At 38.5% G+C, this 24,091-nt stretch overlaps 1 protein-coding gene across 4 annotated transcripts in view; it reads right to left on the reverse strand.

Moving 5' to 3' along the window:
• ldb2a (LIM domain binding 2a) overlaps positions 1-23,647 on the reverse strand; it is a 115,344-nt gene extending 91,697 nt beyond the window's left edge. For all 4 annotated transcript variants that reach the window (XM_086259589.1, XM_086259579.1, XM_086259569.1 and 1 more), the window contains exon 1: positions 23,389-23,647. In XM_086259589.1, the coding sequence (XP_086115715.1) occupies positions 23,389-23,520 (132 nt within the window). In that variant the 5' untranslated portion in view covers positions 23,521-23,647. The remainder of the gene's footprint in view (positions 1-23,388) is intronic.
• Positions 23,648-24,091: the final 444 nt, after the last annotated feature.

The following is a 24,091-nucleotide window of genomic DNA, read 5'->3' on the forward strand; positions in this document are numbered from 1 at the left end:
ATAAAATACTTTCAGTGGAGTGGAGTACTAACACTTATGAGCCATGCATTTTGGAACACTAAGACTTACCACTTATCAAAGGTTAAGAAAAGCTGAACTCTTAAGTAGTAGGTTTGAAAGGAAATATTTTTTAATAAATTATTGCAAACTATACCCCAGTGAACCTGATTTATACACGAAAAAAGACCTAACATTACTGTAATAATTAAATCTTCTTTGTATGCTATCATATGCTTTTTCTAGACCCACTAAGACACAGTGCAACTCATCCTGACCTTCTCTATACTTCTCCATCAACACTCTCAAAGCAAAAATCGCATCTGTGGTGCTCTTTCTCTGCATGAAGCCAAGCTGCTCGCTGATCGTCACCTCTCTCCTTAACGTAACTTCAACAACTCTTTCCCATATCTTCATCAACTTTATCCCTCCATTTCTCAGAGTCCTCTCAGTCTCTTAGATTGTGTTAAACAATCCACTGCTCTTACTCCTGGACATCTTCATACCTCCACCTGGACCAACCGCCTTTCCCCTCTTCACCTTCTTCTATAATTCAACAGTTTTTCAAGGAGAAGCCTCCACTTTTGTTCAAATAACAACATCACTAACAGATATTGGTGGAAACACTGATAAAATATAATTAATCCTTTATGGTCTTAAACCATCTAAAATTTGTTCCATTAAGAGTGAATTAACAATCCCAGTTTCTCAGCATCCACTATTAAGTCTTCAAACGCAAAAATCAGGCACCAGGTGACATGTAAAAGAAAACTGAATTTACAGTAATCCTGTAAGGCTTTCCACATTCTTCTGGAATATTTACTCCCTAGACAATTTTTTATGTGCTGAATCAACAGGCATGCCTTACTTTTCATGTCATGTTGTGTGTGTTTAACTTGGGAATGTTATCTTTAATTCCATAAATAGTATCTGCTTGCCTTAATAAAATGTCTATTACTTTGATTTATTAACCCTATTAATAAATCAAGTGAGCTTGAAGTTAACGATCTAGCTAACACCACCACATCCAACCACTTCTTTACTGAGAATACGTTAGAGAATGAGAGGCCAAGTCCTGGACCTCCTTTTCCCTTCAGACTCTTACTATCTTACTTTCATATATTTTCAGAGGTATAGAAAGACCCACTGCTGCAGAATAAATATCTGCCCCTGTTGGGGGCATCATAATGTTTCAGAGTAACATCATAACCACAAATAAAAGTCCTCTACTTTTGTCATGCATTTATTGGGGGCATACCTACTACTGCTTATTCCCCAAAATCTAAATCTATGCAAGTCCCAAATGTCTTTCTTTACACTGAAAAGCTGGAGGCTGCAAATATTTTGCCTTTTTTTTAAATAATTAGAAAAAAGTTAATTGAATTATTTTAAAAATGAAAGGAACATTTTAATGTAAGTTTTACAAGGACCTCTCAACATTGATACAAATGTACTAAATGTTAGTGCTGCAGGTTTCATTAAAAACTGCACCAGCTGTGCCAGAACCATCAACTTTGACAGGAAACCATTGACTTGTAATTACAGCTCTCCCATTGGGTCAATCAGAGTAATTGTTTACACTCGGCCAGTGCTAAAATACATCAGTCACTTTCAACGTAAAACTGTAAGACAAAGTGATATATGAATAAAGTCCATGATTTTTCCTGAGTGCATCACTGGGATAGAATGTGTTGCATGGAAGCTAATGTGTGTATTTTACATTGGCGAGAATGAGCAGACAACACTGAGTCTTCTCTTTCAAAAAAAAAAAAGAAGCCTTTGCTTGAACTGGAAGATATGGTGGTCAAACACGCACCGCTGACTAGCCACTGGGAATGAAGTGCATGAGCTGTCGTGTGCATCTGTGCGTGTGTCTGCCTGACTGTGTCATACTGTGCGAATCAGCAGGTGTGAACAGCCGGCATGTTTGTGGTGTCATGTGAATACATCTATTTCAGAGGGCCAGACGGAGAAGAGTGACACACACCAGGCAGAAAAAGACAAAGAGAGAAGGAGACCGCCTTTCGTGCTACTCAGCATTCAGATTGAGTTCAACCCATAATCCAGTATCATGAGGGGGCGGGCACTCCTGGGATTGACAGTCAAGTGAAGGGTGAACAATATGCTCACTCTCAACACTTGCTCACCACTTCTCAAAGATCCTGCTCTGCACATTCATTTTTTACACTTTTACAAAAAAATTAAAAAAAATGATAATGTTATTCAGAGAACAAGCTGCCATTGTGGCAGATTTACAGCAGCTATATGTAGTATTAAAGCATAATGATGCATTCACTTTTGTTTTATCCGAGTTAAAATAGAGTGCACTATTTTAGTTCAGGTTTAGTTTTGTAATTTACTGGGCAAAAACTCGACTAAATTTAGTTCAGTTTAATGGTATTTAGGCACTTTAGTATTGAGAGAGTTCCCCCAACAATCACACAGTCCCCTATGAACAACCACTTGGCAAAAGCAGGGAGGAAAAACTCACTTTTATTGGGAAGAGCCCCCTGCCCCTTTGTGGGCAAAAAAACCCATCCTAAAACTACAGTACACGCTTATGAAACTAACTAAAACAAACTGTAAAAAAGCAACATAAGGGTGCATATGTGTTTTGACACTGAATTAACTGCCTCCATATATCCCTATATCTTACTATAACAAGGTGTAACAGGTCTGTCTGTGTCTTTGTGTGTTTATTTGTTTCTCTGTCCACAAACTCCTCCTAGACCATTAGGTGTTGAGCAACCAAACTTTGTTTACAGGTACATGTAAGGCCCCTGAACATCCTTAACTACACTCAACAAAAATATAAACGCAACACCTTTGTTACTGCTCCCATTCCCCATGGGATGGACGTAGAGACCTAAAATTCATTCCAGATACACAATATAACCATCCCTCCCAAACAGTGGTCACAAATCAGTCCAAATGTGTGGTAGTGGGCACATCTGCTATATTGAGATAATCCATCCCACCTCACAGGTGTGCCACATCAGGATGCTGATCTGACATCATGAGTAGTGCACAGGTGTACCTCAGACTGCCCACAACAAAAGGCCACCCTGGAATGTGCAGTTTTGTCTCACAGCAAAATGCCACAGATGCCACAAGCAATGAGGGAGCGTGCAATTGGCATGCTGACAGCAGGAATGTCAACCAGATCTGTCGCCCGTGCATTGAATGTTAATTTCTCAACCATAAGCCGTCTCCACAGGCGTTTCAGAGAATATGGCAGCACATCCAACCGGCCTCACAACCGCAGACCTCGTGTAACCACACCAGCCCAGGACCTCCACATCCAGCAGGTTCACCTCCAAGATCGTCTGAGACCAGCCACCCAGACAGCTGCTGGAACAATTGGCTTGCACAACCAAACAATTTCTGCACAAACTGTCAGAAACCGTCTCAGGGACGCTCAACTGCATGCCCGTCGTCCTCATCGGGGTCTTGACCTGACTCCAGCTCGTCGCCGTAACAGACTTGTGTGGGCAAATGCTCACATTTGATGGCGTCTGGCACGTTGGAGAGGTGTGCGCTTCACAAATGAATCATGGTTCACATTGTTCAGGGCAGATGGCAGCTGAGAATGTCCCAGTTCTTGCATGGCCAGCATACTCACCGGACATGTCACCCATTGAGCATGTTCGGGATGTGCTTGACCGGCGTATACGACAGCGTGTACCAGTTCCCACGAATATCCAACAACCTCGCACAGCCATTGAAGTGGAGTGGACCAACATTCCACAGGCCACAATTGACAATCTGATAGACTCCATGCGACGGTGTGTTGCACTGCATGAGGCAAATGGTGGTCACACCAGATACTGACCGGTTCTGGGTCCCCAGACCCCCAATAGCGCAAAAAACTGCACATTCCAGGGTGGCCTTTTGTTGTGGGCAGTCTGAGGTACACCTGTGCACTACTCATGATGTCAGATCAGCATCCTGATGTGGCACACCTGTGAGGTGGGATGGATTATCTCAATATAGCAGATGTGCCCACTACCACACATTTGGACTGATTTGTGACCACTGTTTGGGAGGGATGGTTATATTGTGTATCTGGAATGAATTTTAGGTCTCTACGTCCATCCCATGGGGAATGGGAGCAGTAACAAAGGTGTTGCGTTTATATTTTTGTTGAGTGTATATCATATATCATGATGTCATTTTATTGCATAGCAATCTCCTAGCAACAAGGTAAAATTGATGATTCTTTTAGCATTCATGCACATATAATAACTTATAAAAGCATTGCATCCTTGTTTTTTCACAACTGTAACGTTACTTTATATCCACTAAAGTTGAATTATGCAAGATATATTATGATGCCCTCATGTTGCCTTGCACCAACCTAGCAACAGGCTAAAATTACCTGTTTTTAGCCTTTATGTATCTAAAACACCTTATGAAAGCCTCCTATAAATGTCTAGCAATGGTTTACATTTTTATGTATATATGTATTTTATGTATATAGTTTCTAGTTTATAAAATCTTAGACAGCCCAGTGATTCTTTTCTGGAGCTGTAAGCCATGAGCTCAAGGACTATACTGTACACTGTTTTTAAGAACTTAGCTTAAAGACATGCTAGATATGAGAAGCTCTAGTAAAATACCATAAAAGCAAAATTAAAGTTTTTAATCGCTCAGTATATATTCAAAAAATAAAGGACACATAACTGCAGCATTTTAAAAAGATGGCAGTCTCATTCATTGCAATTCCGAGACACAGGGTTGTTTAGATATCACTTGAAATTAAATAGCAGCACAACTAAGGGATGCTTCGGGGGCAACTTGATTCTCTTATCCTGTTCTATGTTCTGTTCTATTCTGTCAGTTTAGCAATATTTAAATAGTGAAACAAATGTGAGTGATATATAGCTCAATTTCTTAGAAACAATATTAATAAACAGAACAGAATTTATGTAAACATTATCAAATCGATAATCTCTTTTTATGTGTGGAAGGCAGCAGGAAGTTATATTTAAGAGTGACAAAAAAAAAAAAAACCAAAGAGGTCTGTGTTCATCATAATAAAGGAAATGTCAACCAGTGCAGTGGTGTGTCTCATGTATATTAAGGCACTGCTGCCTGAATGATGGTCTAACTCTTGCGATGGTTCACAAAAGCCTTAGTGATGAATAAAACACGATGCACGTGTAACTCAATGAGCATAAACTTACCATAATATCTGAGACTCAAAGAAATCACATCAGTCAGCAAGTCAGCGTTTAAGAAGCTGGGACCGTAAAATGTTTGGTGCTTTTACTTTGGAAATGATGAATTAATGGCTACCTATTCATTTTCTGTCACCTGACTTTTGAATTGCACTAAATGAAATCTTAAATAAATTTATATAATATAGCATAGTTTATTAAGAATGAAGGTAGCATAAATTAGCATTATGCTATGCAGCTACTTTAATAAATGTATATTTATCATCAAATGCAGAGCTGATTTTTTTTAAATAAAACTTAACGCTAAATAAAAATCCTTTATCCAAAATGAATAAAACCATAAAGAAATGTGTGATGTCACTCACCTGACAGGGAATACTGTTAACTCTTGATATTAGCCAAGCAAATATAGTAGGCCATGTTTTAAACATGCTATTCCATTTCATCCTGCTGTTTACCTGTGCATGTCAAAATAAAAACTTCAAGTACTGCTCATATTTCCTTAATAACTTGCTAGTAACGTACTTACAGAACCCACGAAGAGTTCATGTAATCAATGAACTTATCCAAAACACAGTTGGAACAAAACAGCAGAAAGAAAATTAATCAGCAGCTATCCTGATAATTCTGATCGTAATGTACGCTTTTTTTTTTCCATGCAAAACGTTTTAATATCAGCTTCTCAGATGTGAAGTTTTGTTACTTTTTTCTTTTAATAACTGTTCATTTGGGGAAGTTGGATTAATTGTTAAACAAAACAGTCTGACTAAATTCTGAATTTTAACTGAGTGAACAATCATCATTATTATTGTAAAAAACAATCACCAGTTGCACTCCACCACAAAAACAAATCTGATAAATCACAGAACTATAACCGTAAAAAGATAACAATATAACAAATAATACTATTTTAGTGGCAGGAGGTATGATAAGTTTTTTTATGCTTCTACACTTTAGCTAAATTAATATGGGGTTTTTTTTTTGTATTTGTATTATAAGAGTTGGCATTTTTAGAAGGTAAATGTAGCAGTATCAATAACATTGCTTTCAGTGGCACTACAACAGTGTGCTGGTCTTACATTAGTATTACATCATTTGCACCATAAAGCAGATGTACGAAAACAACCAAAGTTGAATTGTAAGGACATTACAGTTGGTACTTTACAACATTTTAGCTATAAATACTTTGTAAATTCAGATTTTACACAAATATTTTGGACAGCTTCCAAAATACCGTGCACCATTAAACAAACCAGAAGTGTAAATTTTTTTCTAAATGATCTCACCTTAAAACCAAATGCAGCATTAAAATAGAACTTACAAAGCATTGCATCAGTGCCTTCTACTGCCTGCAGAGTAATTTACTTAAGTACCTTTGGTACTGGAGTGTTGGAATGGAGTATTTTAAAGTCTTCTTTCACACCACTGTCAGTGGCACAGATGATCAAGCTTTAAGCCAAATTCAATGCTGATTTTGGTTCGCATTATGAAAAAATGGGGAACATCATACGCCTTACCCTTTAATTTCCACAAATTAATGTTTTCTAGTGGCAGACAATAAGCAGCATCGCATCTGAACAGACTCTGTTGAACTTTGAACTGTTGAACCACGGCTAAAAGAGGATTTTAATATAAAAGCATGATCCCCATTTTGACATAAACTGCCTGGATTTAGTGTTGGAGATAATTTTTCGAGTGTTGTCATCCTGAGGGCTCCCATCACTCTGTGTTAGAGACTCGATATTCATTAAGCCTCCTCTCACTGTTTTAATGAAGAGTGTTTCACTTAAGCTTCCCCTGTTTTACAGAACGTCTTTCTTAAAATCCCCCTTACACAGGTTTGCAAAGGAAGGTTAGTTCACTTCTCTTTCTGAGTTAAAACTGCAATTCACTCACAATGGCTTAAATTTTGCGTTTCACTATGGTGAACTCACTTTTACTTTTAATATTTTCAAACAATTCCCTTGCCATTCTGTTTTCAAGATTTCCCTCAAACTGAACCTTTTTAAAAAATAATATTTTCTGCTCTAACTCAATATAGTTCATTTTGGCAGTCGACTGATATTTGGCTCAGCCCTGCAACCACGCTAAAAAAAAGAGCATTTATTTCACAAAGAGCAGAGTTGACAGCGGTGTGTCTATTGTCTTGTCTCCATTAGCTCTGCTCTGCCCAGCAGGGTTCAGCCATAGATGATATGGTTTAGCTTGTGTCTCTGTTGAAAAGCCTCCCACCCAGACAACAGAGGAATCTGAAAATAACAAGCATATTTCATGTGCATGACCAGCATTTAGTTTCGGAATTCACAACAATACAACCCATGGGACTTGGCAGTTTCATTGCTCTTCCCCAACTCACTTATTTTCTAAATTAAATACACTTTTAGTAGTGCTAGCTAATAAAGCTAAATGTAGCTCAAACTTTTCCATTATATCCATGAGAAGTTCTATTTAGACTCAGTAACCATTAATCCTCCAAACTGGAGCTTTTGGGCAGCTTTTGGCCAGTGCACTGCCAAATTGTGAAACGTGGCTGGCTAAGCTGTGGACCGTCCAGGTTTGGCTCGGATCTAAAGACAGAGGAGAAGTTGGACCGAAGCCAGGCAGGCTGGAGAACAGCTAAAGCCTGGCCAGTGGACACAAACCATATGAATCCTCTGGCTCAAGCAAAACCGTACACAGAGGAGCTTTTCAGTGTTGTACAGCAAGAAATGTCAGGAGCTTTTTTTTTTAGGCTGTGATTGGTAGCAGGTTATAAAATTGTAAATGACATATATTTACTATGAAAAAAGAAGCCCGCACTGTTCCGTCTTGTAATATCCTATCAGTCTTTTTTTTTTATTATCTCCACCAGTTTCTTTCATATCCACCTCCCTCTCACTGTCTGTCTCCTGTCTGATGCGGTTTGCTGACAGACGGCGTTCTGCCTTCATTATGCCCGTGGACTCTCTGACAAACCACGTGGCGTGACGATGTTTGTTGTCAAATGGTACAAATCAGGCCCACTCCGAGGGACCCGTGGTGAACTGACACGGATGCGGCCGTGACGGCCGTCAGCCGATAAGGCTCTATTGATTCAAACGGATCGCACCTCATCTGCGGGGGATTTATCAATGTGTCAATTGCCCACTAGCCAACCACAAATCACCAGCACGGGCCAGAACCTCGGGGATTTGTGGGATATCCAGAGGATTGGAGGGACAGCATAGGGAGGATCCTCAGTAAATAGCAACAGAGCTGTGGGTTAAGTGCTCGCATAAAGAAATGTCCATACAGGATTGATAGGCAGATGACACTAAGTTTTACTGTCTGTGGAAACACTCAACAATACGCCAAGTATGAGTATACAAAACGCAAATAAACGAATATATTTAGAACATTTTTGTTTACCATAAAGTACATAGAGATTTACATACATGGCATGACCTCATTTTCTTTCCCTCTGTATCGTTCGGTCCTCACACCCTTAACATCTGTAAGTTTAACATGAACCATTCTCCCAGGAAGCTTTTGTTAGTCTCTATTTCTTCATTGTTGCTTCCAGCCTCTTGTGACAGAAAAGCCTCCAAGAGTGTAGGCGTGTCTGGGACCTGACCTTGGAGAATTGCCGATGTCTAAAACCCCATTCAACTCCTGAATACCACGTAGCGCAGCTGACTGGTGGGCCAAGAAAGTTTTGTTGTGAAAGACTCAAACAGCTTCAAGGTATCGAGGAGCATAACAACATAAAAGAAGCAAAAACTCACTGGGTGTCTGAGAATGATCTTTAGCAAGGTAGTGTTTGTTTTCATTGTACGGTGAAGGCCACTGACAAGTAACACATGTCAAAGTCTAATAAAAAATGCTTCTGGTGAATGATTGTCATTTTCACGAGTTCTGAGGCAATACCTTGACTGAAAATATCTATATAAATTTAGCTTCCTCCCGAAATGTCCATACTAGAATCCAACTAAGTGTTAATCTGGTAGATAATTTAATCACAAGGTTGATTGATCATCTAAGTTATTTAACAAGCATGCAAATATAAAACCTTTGCTGGAATAACTTGCAAAATATGAGGATTTCCTACTTCTAATCCCATTTAATTTAACTATAAACTGGAAATTTGGGGGGTTGGTCAGATGGACAAAAAAGGAACCTAATGATGCCGATACAGACTTGAATGTTTTGATGATTTCTATATTCTTTCATCAGCAAATCAAATAAACTGTAACCTAAATGCATTTCTACATTGAAAAAATCAGACTTCAAGAGCCTAAAGTGCAATAAAATTAAATATAAAATTTAATTTCCCGGTTTTGCAAATCATTGCCATTTGAACTGAAAGCGCAACAAAACCAAAGTCACAGCTTCCCCTGGAGCACAGGGCTGTATCTTTCAGGGAGTCCTCAGTGTGACGACGGAAAAACTCTCTTTTAGATTGCATAAACAACACCACTTTAATCATGTCAAGAGTGTCATCACACACCGATGTTTGATATCAATGCAGGCTTACCCTCCCGGGTTCTAAGTGTTTTTATATAATGCAGACCTAACATGTTGCTGCATTTGGCCACCGTACAGCCACCAGCAGAGCATTATGCAAATTAAGAGAAATGAGTGCAGTGGGAGAGAAGTCATTGCCCTTGAACAGCCGGCGCACATTCCCGAGGAATGACCTTTCTACCCATATATGAAATAAGCAAAGATATTCCCATGTTGGGTTGCATGTCTGCCACTTTACTTAGGTATCTTTTCTAGTCTTCATTTTTCAGCGTTAGACATCACAGGCAGCAGTCAGAGGCATAGCTCAGATACCACTTATTGTGTTAAAGTGTCAGTTTAAGGTCAGGGTTAATACACAGAACTTATTTGTCTGCTGTTTTAAAGCAGGAAACATGAATGAATCAGAATTACTTCAACGCTTCTGGCTTTCACCCCAAAGGTGAAGGGGCAGGACTGATCCCCACAGCAGCAGTAATACAACTCTCCTGCTCAACCCTCCTGTTACCTCCTCCTCCTGAAACCTGCTAAAGACATTGGCAAAATCTTTAAAAATCAAGTTCTACACAACTGTGCTTTGAAAATGCCACACAGACAGAGTTTAAATGAGTAAAAGCACTGTGATCGTTTTTGTGGGACCTGTTGGTAACCACCTCAGCAATAGTTGTATTCTGGTTGCTTTCCCATATAACAGCAAAATTGTTGAACACCTATGTCATTTGCAGTTAAATTACCATGCTGTAACAACTACATCACTATTCACGGAGGAATTTCTGACACTCTGTTTCAAATCTATGAGGGTCTGGCTAGACTCTGGATATAAGACATTTATGTAAATTTTTGGGATTTTTTTTTTCAGTTAACCACCATGTTATCACAAACACAGGGCATGCAACTGACTTCATCTTATTGCCGTTTTATTGCTGTCTTAACACACTATTAACTGTTAACAGCAGCTGTGTCTGAATGGTTCAAGCCCCGGTCCCCATCTTTGAAGGAACCATTTCAAAGGCAGCAATATTTTAAGTTAATTGTGCACAATGGCAATATTTCTCCTACTACTGTTTTCCCTGTTGTCACTGTACAATGACAAACAGATTCAAAAAGATCCAATGGTCCTTTCACGGGTTGCTTGTATCAGAAGTATTGTTTCCCTTCTTTTTACAAGACAGAAAATAAACTTCACTTATCATCTTGTGTATCTGCCATGAGATTTAAGACCTTTACAAGAAATAAGTAGAAGCAGGCATAAGCTGAAAAATATGTCCCAACTTGGCAATTATACAGTGACACGTCAGATTTACCTTGTGATCCCCACGGGGGGTCTCAAACTAAAACCAGTTTCGAAAATACTAAATTAAAGGATTTCCTTAACTCTGGTTTTATTCGTTATAAGCATCTTGGATGTTTTATATATCCTTGGATTATTGATTATTTAAAAACACATGGTAATTAAAGATATTTCTTTGGAATCCTTGAATTTGTCATATAAAATGAACAAGCAAATATTCACAATCATTAGCTGTAGGTTTGCACATAAAAAATGCTGAAATGTGCTCGTAAAACCTGCACAGCTGCCATGTTTAGTAACAACAAACATCAATATCGATGGAAAATGTTGAAACAACAAGATGCATGAATAAATGAGAAAGCACAAAAAGAAAATGATTCTTTACAACCATAAGAAATTAAAATAAACAAGAAAGTGCGGTTCCAGGTTCTGGTTTGGACGCACCAACACGGAGCTACCCATGCAGCCTTTCTTTCTCTCCACTGTGCTAATTAGACTAATAAACAAACAACATGGAATAGTTCCTCAACACTGTGGAGCGAGACGCTTGATCGATACTGGATTTCATCAAATCCACTGGTATTGTTAAGTTTGTGCGTGTGCCCTCCTGCTGTTGTTAGTGCTCGCTTTGCAATCTCACCTGTTGCTCGTTCGGCTGATGAAACGAGCGCAATGACTGACGTGCTGCACTTGAAACAGGAACTTAGAGAACATAAGAAGTTTTTACAGGTCTTCACAAAACATATTAAGCTTTAATTCACTTAAATTTAATTAAAAGAAAAGACATTTTAAACTGTGAAATGAGCAAGGGAACGCTAAATAGGCTAAGTGATAGACTAAAATGAATTGAGTTAAATTAATTGTAGCTGTAAACTATAGAGATAGTGCAAAGTTTTATATTTGCTTTTATTTTCTTAATCACCTTTTCATAGACACACTCATAAATTTATCAAAAGAGATCTCAGGAAAAGCATTTCTAAACAAAAAAATGATAAAACACACAAATGTTTTAAGCACAAATTTCTATTTAAACTGGATATACAGTGCACATATTCATAACACTGTCCTTATTGTGTTAAAGCCTGAGCTCTTGTCACATTTCAAGCTAGATCGACAGTGAATGCGACTTCATTGGATTAGAAATGAGTCTGATGTTCTATGACTGAGAGCATAATCTGTAATAATCACTCAAAACCAACATTTTGTGTGTGCCAGCATAAGAAGGACGATGATAAATTTCTTGAAAATCAAATCTTCCTTTTGCAAGATCAGAGACCAGTGTAATACTCTTAGAGGCATATACATTCAGTGTCTTGCTTAGTGACACTTCCGGAGGGCTGGGGGCTTGTTTACATGCAATGTGTGAGCTTTAGTATCTGAAGGATGTTGTTTCATATTCATGCCTGGGAGATATAGAAGCTGAAGAAAAGGCATGCATGCCCAGGCATGTTCTCTGGCTAAATGAGCATATAAAAAAATATATAAATGAAAACAGTATGCAATCCAGAATAAGTCAGTAAATTCATCTCAAAGGAAAAACTACATCAGAGCGAACAGCTGATCAGCAAAATGACGAAACGCCCAGAAACTGGCGCAGAGCAGAAGCTGAAGTACAGTGTGCCTCCCTGAGTTCACTGTACCCACTGTTGAACCTTTTTCTTCTGTGGAGCCACTCAAACATTATGCAGCTAGAATTGCAGTGCTTTCAATAACACAACACTGCAAATCAGTGTTAGAGGACTAAGGAGCTCATTATTAGGTTTCAGTGTAAATAAAGACAGTGAATAATATTCTTATCAGCTTGTTTAATCAGTAATTACTATTCGTTTTTATATATTTCAGTAATTTTGTATATATTTCATTTGTAAACCTGTAGCTTATACAGCAAAATTTGTTCTAACTGTCAAATTTAAATATCCTTACATTGCCAAGACTCTGCTGTCTCTGCTGTCTTGAATCAAATTTAACATTAAACTTTAACACTGGAGTGTAACTACTTGGACATGGTCTTAAAAAAAAGAAAAAAGAAAAGTGCTTCAAACAGACAACATTTTCATTCATTGCATTCTTTCTCAGGAAACATGACTAATTTTAAGCCCATCAACTGAAAGTTATTCAAGTTCAAAATTTCAACCTGTGACCTTTCCGTTTCAGGACAGCCTGCCTAACTACATCAGGGAGGCAGAACAACAGGACACGAACAGACTACAGACCCGTCTGTCTTCCCTGTTATCTGAGCAACACTGCAGCCTGGAAGGAACCATGGGAAAGGGCCAGGAAAAAGGTGGGTCTATTGTCTCAGCATCCTGCTGGATGTGACTGACGCTTGCGATTTGACCAGAGGTCTTTTTTTTTTTCGCTTTATATGATTTTCTGGAAACATCCTCTGAGAGCATCCCATTTGCAGTATAGCATTACTCATACACACACATCATATCCAAATTTGTCTACTTTAACAACTTACATTAAAAAAATTATGTTAAAATCAACATGTAAATAAACATATATATATGTAATATATGTAAAAATGAAATGCGGAGTCACATAAAGTACTTTATTATTAATTCATTGATATGTTTGATTTTAAGGCAGATAACCTTATGAAATGTCAGTTGCATCAGCTATACTACTTTTCCACAACCCACAAATATAACCCCACTGCTTTACCCCAAAAGAAAAGAGGGAGATTATTACAAATATGAATGTCACATTTTAAATAAATACAATATTTTCCTCTTGTTCAAAGTTCAGCTTGACTTATGATTCAGTAGAAATATTTTTCAAGGAAAGGACCAAAGGGAGAGTTCAACCCATAGTTCAGTCTTGGTGATTTAGTGATCTAAAAAGTTTGATGAGTGAATATCACTGTGTTCTTAAATGAGATTTGTGCTTTTTACATATTGAAGTCCATATCTCTTACTTTAAAAGCACTTCACTTTAGAGGTTTAACGTCTTATGTTCATTTGAGTGGGTTTCAGTTTTCTTCTAGAGCCCAAAGTCATGTTTAAGTGGTGATTCTAAGGTGGCTGTGTGTGTGTGACTGTTTCTACTGTTAGCCCTACGAATGAGTGTCAACCCCTTTGGGAGTACCCCCCATCTTGACCTGTGTCACATGTGATAGGCTTCAGACCCCATGGGTAACACACTTTTGGCTACGCTATTAATAAAATGGATGGACATATTAAACCTAAAAAACCTGTATTTGTTGTTGTTGTTTTGACCACTTGTGTCAGTTGAAACAGACTGTGACATACAGACAGGTGATAAATTAAAAAACTTGATCCGGTGGCTCTGTTATGCTGTCAGAGGCATCGGGCTCTCATGTTTTGAGTCCACTTGTCCCCTTGGAGAGACAAACCACTGCAAATCAATACTGAGACGTTCTGAGTTATCTCCCTTAGCTTATGATGAAACATTCCTGATGGGAGTGGTCTCTTCGAGAAAAAATAATGCCACCATCCACAGGGCCCAAGTGGTCATTGATGTGTTTGACGTGTGTGAAAATAATGTGAGTCATAAGCTATGACCTTTGCAGTCACCAGATTACAACCCAATTTGACATCTATGGGAGACTTTGGACCAACATATTGAGAGCACTCTTCACCATCATCACACAAATGCCAAATCAGGGAATAATGGATTTACAGACGTGGAGATTTGTAGACTTAGTTTCATTATGTTTAGGGTTTTTTGGGTTGTTGTTTATTTTATTTTTTTACATTTTCCACTGGTCTTTACTCTCTGCTTAGTATTTCTGCCTGCTACTTGGTGCTGAGCAGGTGCAGTGGGTTGGTGGATATTGGCAAAAACTGCATTATAAGAACAGAAGAGTTGCAGGCTAGATAACTAAACAATGAGCCGGATCTCACCGTAGAACTCTCTAAAGCCAGGGGACCTAGAAACCCAATCCAATAATTAATTATTAATAACAATTGATCACTGAGACTAAACAACTGACATGTACTGTAATACGGTCTTAGCATAACAATCTTGATAATTCCTATTTTTATAGACATTATTTAATGGCAGGAGAAATCATGAAGACTTAAGATGCAGTAGTTTGTATGTTGTTGAGTTACTACAGTTACTTTGGTGTTATGCATTGTCTCCTGTGATCTTGCGTCCATTTCGTTATTAATTTAAAAAAAAAGTTTCTCCTCCAAGGATTCATAAATGTATCTTAATATCTAAGATAAATAACATTATGATTAGATTTAATTAATAAATAATTAATGTGTTTTTACACTGCAGGCTGTATAAAAAAAAAAAAACACATTAATTACTCTCATCCTTAACGTTGTATAAAAGTGGACAGTGGACATCTCAAGAAAGTCCTTTTGTGTCTCTATTCAATGTTTTCACACCAGACAGCAGCTTTCTAAGGAATGAAATAATAAATAGACAAATGGTATTCAGCTATGACCAGTTTTCTGAGGAAGAGGTTACCATTTCTTTTCAAAACTATCACCCTGGCTGCTTCACCTTTTAGCAGTATTATTCTTTAATTAACCTAAGGGGATGTTAGCGGGGCATTAACTAAGGGAAGCAGAAGCTAATGTGATTCAGTCCTTTCAGTGACTGGCAACATTATGAAAATCCAAAATGTTTTTGTTTTTAATGTTAAGAGCTCCGCAGCATTTTACGAATCCACAAGCAGATGTCTGTTCGTTGTCAATAAGGCATTGAATCACAATAACAACACATATTAGAGATTTGGTTGATAGAGGAATAAATAATAATGCTGTTTATTCCAAGTAAATAACAAATGGTGCACACTTATTTGAGCTATTTAGCTTTTTCTCCTTTGTTTTCCTTTTTCATGTGTAGGAGGAAGCATAAATGCAGCATAATGTGTTTATCTAGCTAAAAATGATCTTTAATTTGCCATGTATTTGATAATTGAATCATTAAAATCAACACTGTCAATCAGTGCTTTACATCTCATTAACTGAGATGCGACGCTTCACTGAGGGTGGTTTCAGCTGCAAAAGAGAATAAACATCTAAACATTTACAATGTAAGAAGAAGACGCAGATTTCACCAAACCAAATGACCAGATGTGGAACAAATTTCTAACAATTGATTTTACAGACTGTCCAGCAGTTTAAATCATTTAAAAAAGTGATTAAAACTCAGCTGTGTCACATTTAAAGTCTTGAAGTGACACTGGCTTGTTTTTCCCGATGGTAGATAAATCCAGCAGTAATGGTTCAGATAAGGGCAACACGATGTTCGACACTTCTCTGGTAATTACTCTCTGCTGGTTTCACACACATGCACTGCAAAAATGTTACCAAGTATTTATCGCTTCATTTTTGGTAAAGAACTTCTTTTTGTCTCCAATGGTGACCATAATTTACAAAAATAAACATCATGTTTTATTGACTATGATTTTAAACAGACAGAGCGATTTAAGTCATCACAAAAGTGTTAAGCGAGGGCACGCAGGAAGAGCTGTTTTCCCATAGACTTCGGTACAACAGAAAGACTTTTTGCAAGCGAAAGAGTCTCCCCCTGCTGGTCATTAGAAAGAATTCAGGTTTAATTCTGTCTAATTAATTCTCTCTTTCATTAAAAAAATGTGTGAGGTTAGAAACTACTTAGTAACCCTCTAATATCCCAACAAAGAAAGAGAAAAGAAACTGGGAATTTTCACAATTACCAACCTGGACTACTTAAAGTTGGACAAAGTTTTTAATATTGTAATAATTTGGATGATTAAAGAATGAAAGTTAGATGATTTTCAGCTGCCAGTGGAATAAAGCTTTCTGCTGTGGGGAAGGGGTTATGTATACTTTTGTGAATCTATCAATAACACTAAAAGAAAAAAGGGGCAGACAACTCTGGTGTTCCGTTATTGATTTAAGCTGACTAACTCTTGCCTTATGTTATTATTAATGATCAATAAAGCTTGAAAATACATTTCAAGATAACTTGAAGACAATGTAAACAACTGAATGAGATTATTGGGAAACTGCATTGTAGAAACAAAGTGCGGTTTGGCCCAAAATTGCCAAATCTATTTGATTTTGCTCCTCAAATATGATGACTCGCTACTTTGGCCTAAATTATAATACATTAAATATCAGTGGAAGACCTGGATGAATAAATAAATTGAAGGTCTTCCCATGTCCATTTTCTGATATTTTTATTTACCAAATGGTCGTATAAGGAGCGCGATCTGTGCTGAAAACAATCATTATATGCAATTTATGTCTTTTTTCTGTGAAAGCAACATGTGAAAGCCAATTTTCACTAAAAGAAATCATCAAGTGTGTTCTTGGTGGCTCATCTCTAATCCTTCTATGTGAACCTTACAGCTCAGTGCCAACTTGACCTCTACATCATAAACCTATTCATGTCAATCTGACACGTCGAGCTGATGGGAACAGATCCACTTTGCTCCTGACAGGAACAAGGGATTTGGCCATAATGAACACTCCAGTTCCTCCAGTTCCAAAGTCGAGCCAATGAGTCAGGTCTGTGGGGCCATTTGAATAATGAGAATGAGACTAACTATGTGCAATAGACACAAGAACCCAATGAATGGCCTGCCAATCACTGTTACTGATTGCTTGTCTATGTGCTGAGGAAGAGTGTGACCAACAGAGCCAATGTCAGCAGCAGCGGCAGCAGCAGAGAGGTCTCTGAACGCAGCCCTGTAGCTACTATTATCGCACCTCCATTAAAATGCTTTTGTTTTCCTTCTGTTTCACTCTCTGTGTTGTAGTTTTACTTACAGTGTTATTTTGTGTCTCCGCTCTCCGCCGCTGAATATTAATGTCCTCTATGCTAATGGCCTTACAGCAGCTGAGGTCGACCAAGCTCCTCCTCTGAATGTTAATCCACTGCCTCATTTGCATACGCTTAAGTGTCAAATTCCCCCACAAATCACTGCAGCTGCCTCCGTACGACGAGGTCTGCGGCCCCCCCGAGCGACAGCACAGAAACAATGTGGTCACACCGTATGCATAGCATCAAATCCACATCAAAGACTGTTTAGATTGCCAGGTCACAGCGGGTTCACATTGTGTAAAATGAAGGTAATGGGATAGCAGTCAGCCCCGTGCAGAAATACAGCCAGGCAGGTAATAAGTATGAATGGAGCAGGTAATAAGGTTGGGATAGAAGCAGACCCCGAGTCATCTGAGCAGCAGGACTGTTTTAGCTGCAGCACAGTTATCAGTTCAAAGGTGAGCCCTGATCCGAGACAAACACACAGGACAGGTTGTGTCGTTAGCGTTTATTCCTCCTTATTTCCATGTGTGCCTCTGGGTGCATGGCAGGTGAAACGGCTGCTACTGAGAGGGGGGATAAAAAAGTTCCTCGGGATTACAAAGATAAAAGTATTTGCTGTGTTAACAAGCCTAATGCTGACAACATGACATATCTGTCATCAGCATTCATGTTACAAATCAGAATTCACGGGGAACTGTTTTGAAAATCAATCATTTTCCACATTCTCAATTCAGCTTTGTTGCTTTTGTTCACACTTCACTTAATCCAACTGCTTTTTTTCTTTTTTAGTTAAAATAATCGATTTAAATAGATTACCTTTGTTGCAAATTTCCCCTCTCCTTTTGGTGTTTTCAGACAGTTTATAAACTAGAAATCATCATTAATTAATCAAAGAGAACAGTTTGCATTGCCAGTTGCAGGTCTGACATTATCATCACTGTAGTACAGCTGAAAAGATTAGTTTAATGATTTGTGATTATCAAAAATGAATCCAGCAAATATTCTGATAATAGATGAATTTTTAGCTTTCAAATCAGAGGCGACATGCTGCTTTTCTTTAAATATGTGACGATAAACAGAACAGCGTTTGGTTCTGAAGCGCTGTTTGAATAAAAAAAAAAGTGATTTATGTCAAACGAATTTAGCAGAGATTCATTATTTAAACTTAAAATGTTCTCCAGTATAATAGTTACTGGCACTACATCCATGATCACTACAGCAAAGATGAAAGGATTAGCTCAGTATTGAAAAACTTCTACATAGTATTTAGTTACTACTTAGCTAATTAATTATTCATTTTTAAAGCAAACTGAAGCTGAAACAATACACCGATGGGACGATTTCCTTTTCTGAATTACAGTAAACTAAAGAAAAGACATTGGATGGAAATTTTTCTAATCAACTGACTGAATAATTGAGAAAGAAAACAAATGTCATGCATATATATCTGTGTGTGTGTTCTCTACCTAAAAGTGCACCTTGAAGCCAAACTAAACAAATCAATGCATATGGTTTCATTTAAGGGGTTGCAGGTAACAAACCCATAAATATGGAAATATGTACAGCCTAGAGTAAACTACAAAACAGAAGAAGAGAAACTGATAACAAACACTCTAATGCACTAAACACAACCAAAGCTGATAAAAGACGCTGCTGTACCTTTGCAGTCCATGAGGCAATACTGCATGTTAGACAGTAATCCCAAGGAATAAAAATAGTCCGTGTAATTTTATCAATTTGCTTTTCTTCCCTTGCATGAAGGTTTTTTCTATAGATTTCACTAAGTCGTACAGACTTCCTCTCAAGGTAAGTAAGTCTCCTCTAAGTGTCAAGTCCTTGAGTCCTGCGCCTGCCAGTGGGAGCTGCAGTTGCACCACGAGCCAAGCAAATTCAAACGCACACTCATGAATAAGACAACTGGAAGTATTTCTGACAGAAGACTAACTTCAGACGAATCCTTCAACACTTTTTAAAGGTGATGCCACACTGAGGCTTAGTCAGCTCCCCTATTAAAACCCTACTTAAAACGGCAGGAATGCAAACTATAGTGAGTCATTTTGGCTCGACGGTCTGCCAGCAAGCGCGATATTAAGTACGCTCGGAGCTATTCTTATTCTTAACAATGGCAGTTCTTTCACGATATTAAGCATCTTTACTCGGGTGATAATTCTGACAAGACTGCTGTTTGCAAGCTTGAAATCGTTTTGACAGGATCAACAAAATATAGCAGCAGCCCCAGTCAAATAATGTCACTTCATACTAAAATCCAGCAGAAGTAGCCAATATCGTATGTTCTTTTGGGTGATTTTACATGTTCGGTGTCATATGCTGTACATCAAAACAACAACAATAAACCCCTTCTACTTCTCACGACAGGTTAAGAAGGGTTTTCATCCTGGAGACAGTGGCCACAGACATAAAATGCAAATATGCAGTGCATAAACTGACACATTACATTTGTTTAAATCTCTCTAGCAGGTTGAAAACAAGAGATTTCATGTATACTCTATATCAGTGATCAGTGCTGACGGTACTAATCAAAAGTTTATTTAGTTTTATTACGATTTGTTAAAAAGTCTAACTACCGATCCCATACAAATAATGTAAAAATGCGGGAAGACACAGTGTCCATTTCTTTGCCTGTGATGACTTTTTGGCAGCAAAATAATGACATATTTCTGTTCATGCATGGCTCATATAACACATGAATATTTCTTTAATTGGTGTAGTAGGATTCCCTTATGCAAAGGGAACAGTTCATTCTTTTTTTATATAGTTTTAATAAGGTCAGAAGAAGACAAAGACGCATATTTAAAGGAAGAAATAACACATTTTTGGCAATTATTCTTAGAACAGTGTCATCTGTGGGCTTCCAACCAATACATTTTCAAAACTAAAAAACTCCCTCCATAAAACAGCAGTTAACTATTCGCAGTTTGGCTATTAAACTCTGAAGGACATGGATCCGCAAAATCTGCTAGCAGCAAAATCTCGATAAAATATTCCTTAAACTATCCAGCAGGACAATTTGGCTGTATTCTTTTAAGAGGGAGAGCGACATCCCAAACTTCCTGTTTTGTAACAACACCAGCATGACCCTGCACTGCTCTTGTTTCTAAATGTGTTCTGACTTTTAAAGTTGTCTTGGAGGAGATGGACTGAGTAGCAAGCAGCCCAGTGATAAAACAAGCAATAGAATGACCCTTCAGGCACGCATCATCATCATTAGGACACCAGCACCGGCTAACCGCGCTTTACAGGAAGTAAAAGGCTCCAGTGAGTCTGCTTGATGAAGAATGTATAATATTTCCACTCTCAGTCTTAGTTAAGGCAAAATAGACATTATGCTGTATATGTAGATTTGTAGAGGGAGATTTCTTTTACAACCTTTTTCCTTTACCACGTATACAATAAGTTTTTTTTTCTTCTTAAATGACAGCGGCTACTTTGCATTCATAAGGATAATTACTATATAATTTTGTTAAAAGCCTGAGCTGAGCTGCGTTACACATCTGGATGCAAACAAATTGCAAAACTCGAAGCATTTATTTCGCTTCTATAAGACACTACTCCTTCCTCATTACATTCACCACCTGCATTTTAATTGAACAATAAGAACATCGCAAAAGAGAAGACATATGATACACCCTCACCATGGAGTGAAGTGAGAAAAAAGATGAAGTAGGAAGCGAACATACAATGAACACCGGCAGAAAAAAAAAGCAACTAATTATGTTATCATGCAATTATATAATTTAGTCTGAGGAGAGGTAATGGTGTAAATTGCTATGTGCCTGTACAGTGTGTCTATATTCTCAATGCCATGTTTGTCCGGGCTGTATACGAGTCCGGCGTTGCTTTAAAATAAATGTCTTGTAATGTCTGTGTATGAATCTGAGATTGCTCATGTGTAAGTGCGTGTGCCGTTTGGTGCGTGTGCATATGTGTGGTACAGGAGTTGAGGTCCACTGGGGTTTGGACCACTTCGTATGAATAATGCATCAGACTGGGCCATTGCATCTCAGCAACATTGCCTTGGTCTGCTTAAAGTTGCAAGTTCCTCTTTAGGAAAGTCAGCACCATTCTGCAAGCTGCTGCAGTAACTCAGCCGGCTTTGAAGGTTTTTCTAAAATAACAGTAAAAACATCACATGAAATAATTTAATGGGCATGTTTCTCAGTTTAAAATGTCTCGTGGGATTCAAATTCTAGTCTAAAAGCTTCAAAAGGCAACAAGAAGTCAAATTATTTGAAACAGTAAATATTTAGAGGTAAAACTATTAGTTGCTTGGTTGACAAATAGCAATTAATTGCTTTAAATGTCTTCCAGCTTCTCAAATGTTGTTTGTCTGTTTTTTCTTAACATTTTGTGATAGTAAACTGAAGATCTTTGGGGTATTAGACTGTGGGTCAAAAAAAACATGGCATTTTTAAGAGGTTCCTTTGAGCTCTGGGGAACTGTAATGAGAGTTTTTTTTCTAAATTCTAACATACCACTGACGGAATTATTCAGTCAACTAAAAAGTACTGGTAAAAAAAAAGTATATTTATGACAATTTTTTTTTGCTTGAGCCGTAATATTTATATTTACAAATGTGTAGCCAGGCTATTAAAAGATGATATTTATCATATTTAGCTTTTTTGTTGTCCTCTAATGATTGTTTGCGAGGAGAACTTGACATGTTGGATGAACTTTTTATCTGCAGATTTACACATTTGTGATTACAGAACAGATGCTGAAGACAGCTGCTCCCAATACAGTACAACTCAGAAAGGGATCACCAAAAGTTCAGTCTGAATGACACTGTATGCCACACACACTTAGCACCCAATGAGATGAAGCATCAGCAGACTGACATGAAAGGAATTCACCCCATGCAATCATAAATGTGCAATCAGGGCCACTTTCATTCACAAAATCTAATCCGCAGTGATGAATCTGTGTCCTGAACAGGCAGACCAGAAACGCTCCACTTCAGTGGACAAACTCTACTCCACTCCACATGGAAGAAACATATGCAAATATGCAAACACCAGGCAAAATGTAAATGTATGCAAATTAATTAAATCCAATGAAAAGGCTACTTTGCCTCAGTCTGCATAGCCTATTTGCATAGTCTTTGTGGACTTCTTATATTTTCTGGGATTTTTTTTCAAACTTTGTTATGATTAGCCTTTACGTAACTTTCTCTTAGAAATGTGCCACATTTTAGAACCACAATCACAGCCGTGATTTAGCTTGGTGCCCTGATTAAAATATTTAAACTGGAGACCTCAAATGTTTAAAGTCTACTTTTGCTGATTTTCTTACTTTTATTATTACAGCTCATCCCAACCTCAGGTGACTTACTTGGATGACAGTAAAGCCGCGAATTTTTAACAGGTTAATTGGCCACGTGAAAGCAAAAGGACCTCCTCCACAAATCAGCATTTCCCAACTTCAAATTAAAATTTTAGGACTAGAACAATTTACTTCTGAGGACGTCTATTTCTTGTAACGTAGACTACAGACAGAGCCTGTTTACTTTCACCTTAGGAATGTTTGGTACTTTGGCATTATATCCGTATCTCCTGCCTGACGGACCTTCTCGGCTCATCTTTCTCTCCCGGACCGGCATCTCGTCCCTCCTCTCCAACCCGCCACCCTCTTACCGGTACCTCGACCTAAACGGGACCGTGTAGCGGTTACGTCCGGTCGGCTCACCTCTGTGCGCGCCTGCAGCCGCTTGTTCATCTCGTAGATCCGATACTCGGGCTGGATCATGTAGGGCGAGTGTCTCCTGTAAAAGGGTCCGAAGGGAGAAGAGTAGAACGGGTCGTGGGTTGGGTTGGACATGGTGGCTCCTGGCGAGGCGCACGGCGCGATTTCAACATCCAGCGGGCACAGCAGCGCACATGGGAGTGCGATGCTCTCCGAAGACCCCCAGTTGGAAGCAGCCGCTGTCGAGGCTGAGCTGCACTCTGCAAGTTGGCCTGCCTAGTTCGCTGCTATAGCGTGGTGCTGGAGGAGGGAGGAGGGAGGAAGGGGAGCAGGAGAGGAGGGGGAGGAACGGTGGGTAGGAGGGGGGGGGGCAGGATTGAAGGGGGAGGAGGGAAGTCGTTTCCTGTTCCCTCAAGACCTACACTCAGTTTTGCACTCTTGCAAAGTTCAAGTAAGATCTCTATGTTCATGTGTGTATGTGTTTCGTTATTTCCTCTCGTAAGTAATTCTGCGCATGTTATTAACAAAAAAGCTCTATTCTTTACCTAATATTAAAATATTTCTTCAAAGTATTTCCCAACGTATCAGATTTTAAGTATGCCTGCCAACACTGGCTGAATAAAGCCTAGTGCTGGTAGGATTCAGATGCATGAAGCAATGCATGGGCATCAGTTGCAACAACAGTGCAAAGGCAGGGCATTTAAAG

The sequence above is a fragment of the Aulonocara sp. 'chitande type north' Nkhata Bay genome, linkage group LG2 (assembly GCF_057382095.1).
Source record: "Aulonocara sp. 'chitande type north' Nkhata Bay isolate Kocher_YH1m ecotype deep benthic linkage group LG2, A_spYH_male_GT1.1, whole genome shotgun sequence".
Taxonomy (NCBI): Eukaryota; Metazoa; Chordata; class Actinopteri; order Cichliformes; family Cichlidae; genus Aulonocara; species Aulonocara sp. 'chitande type north' Nkhata Bay.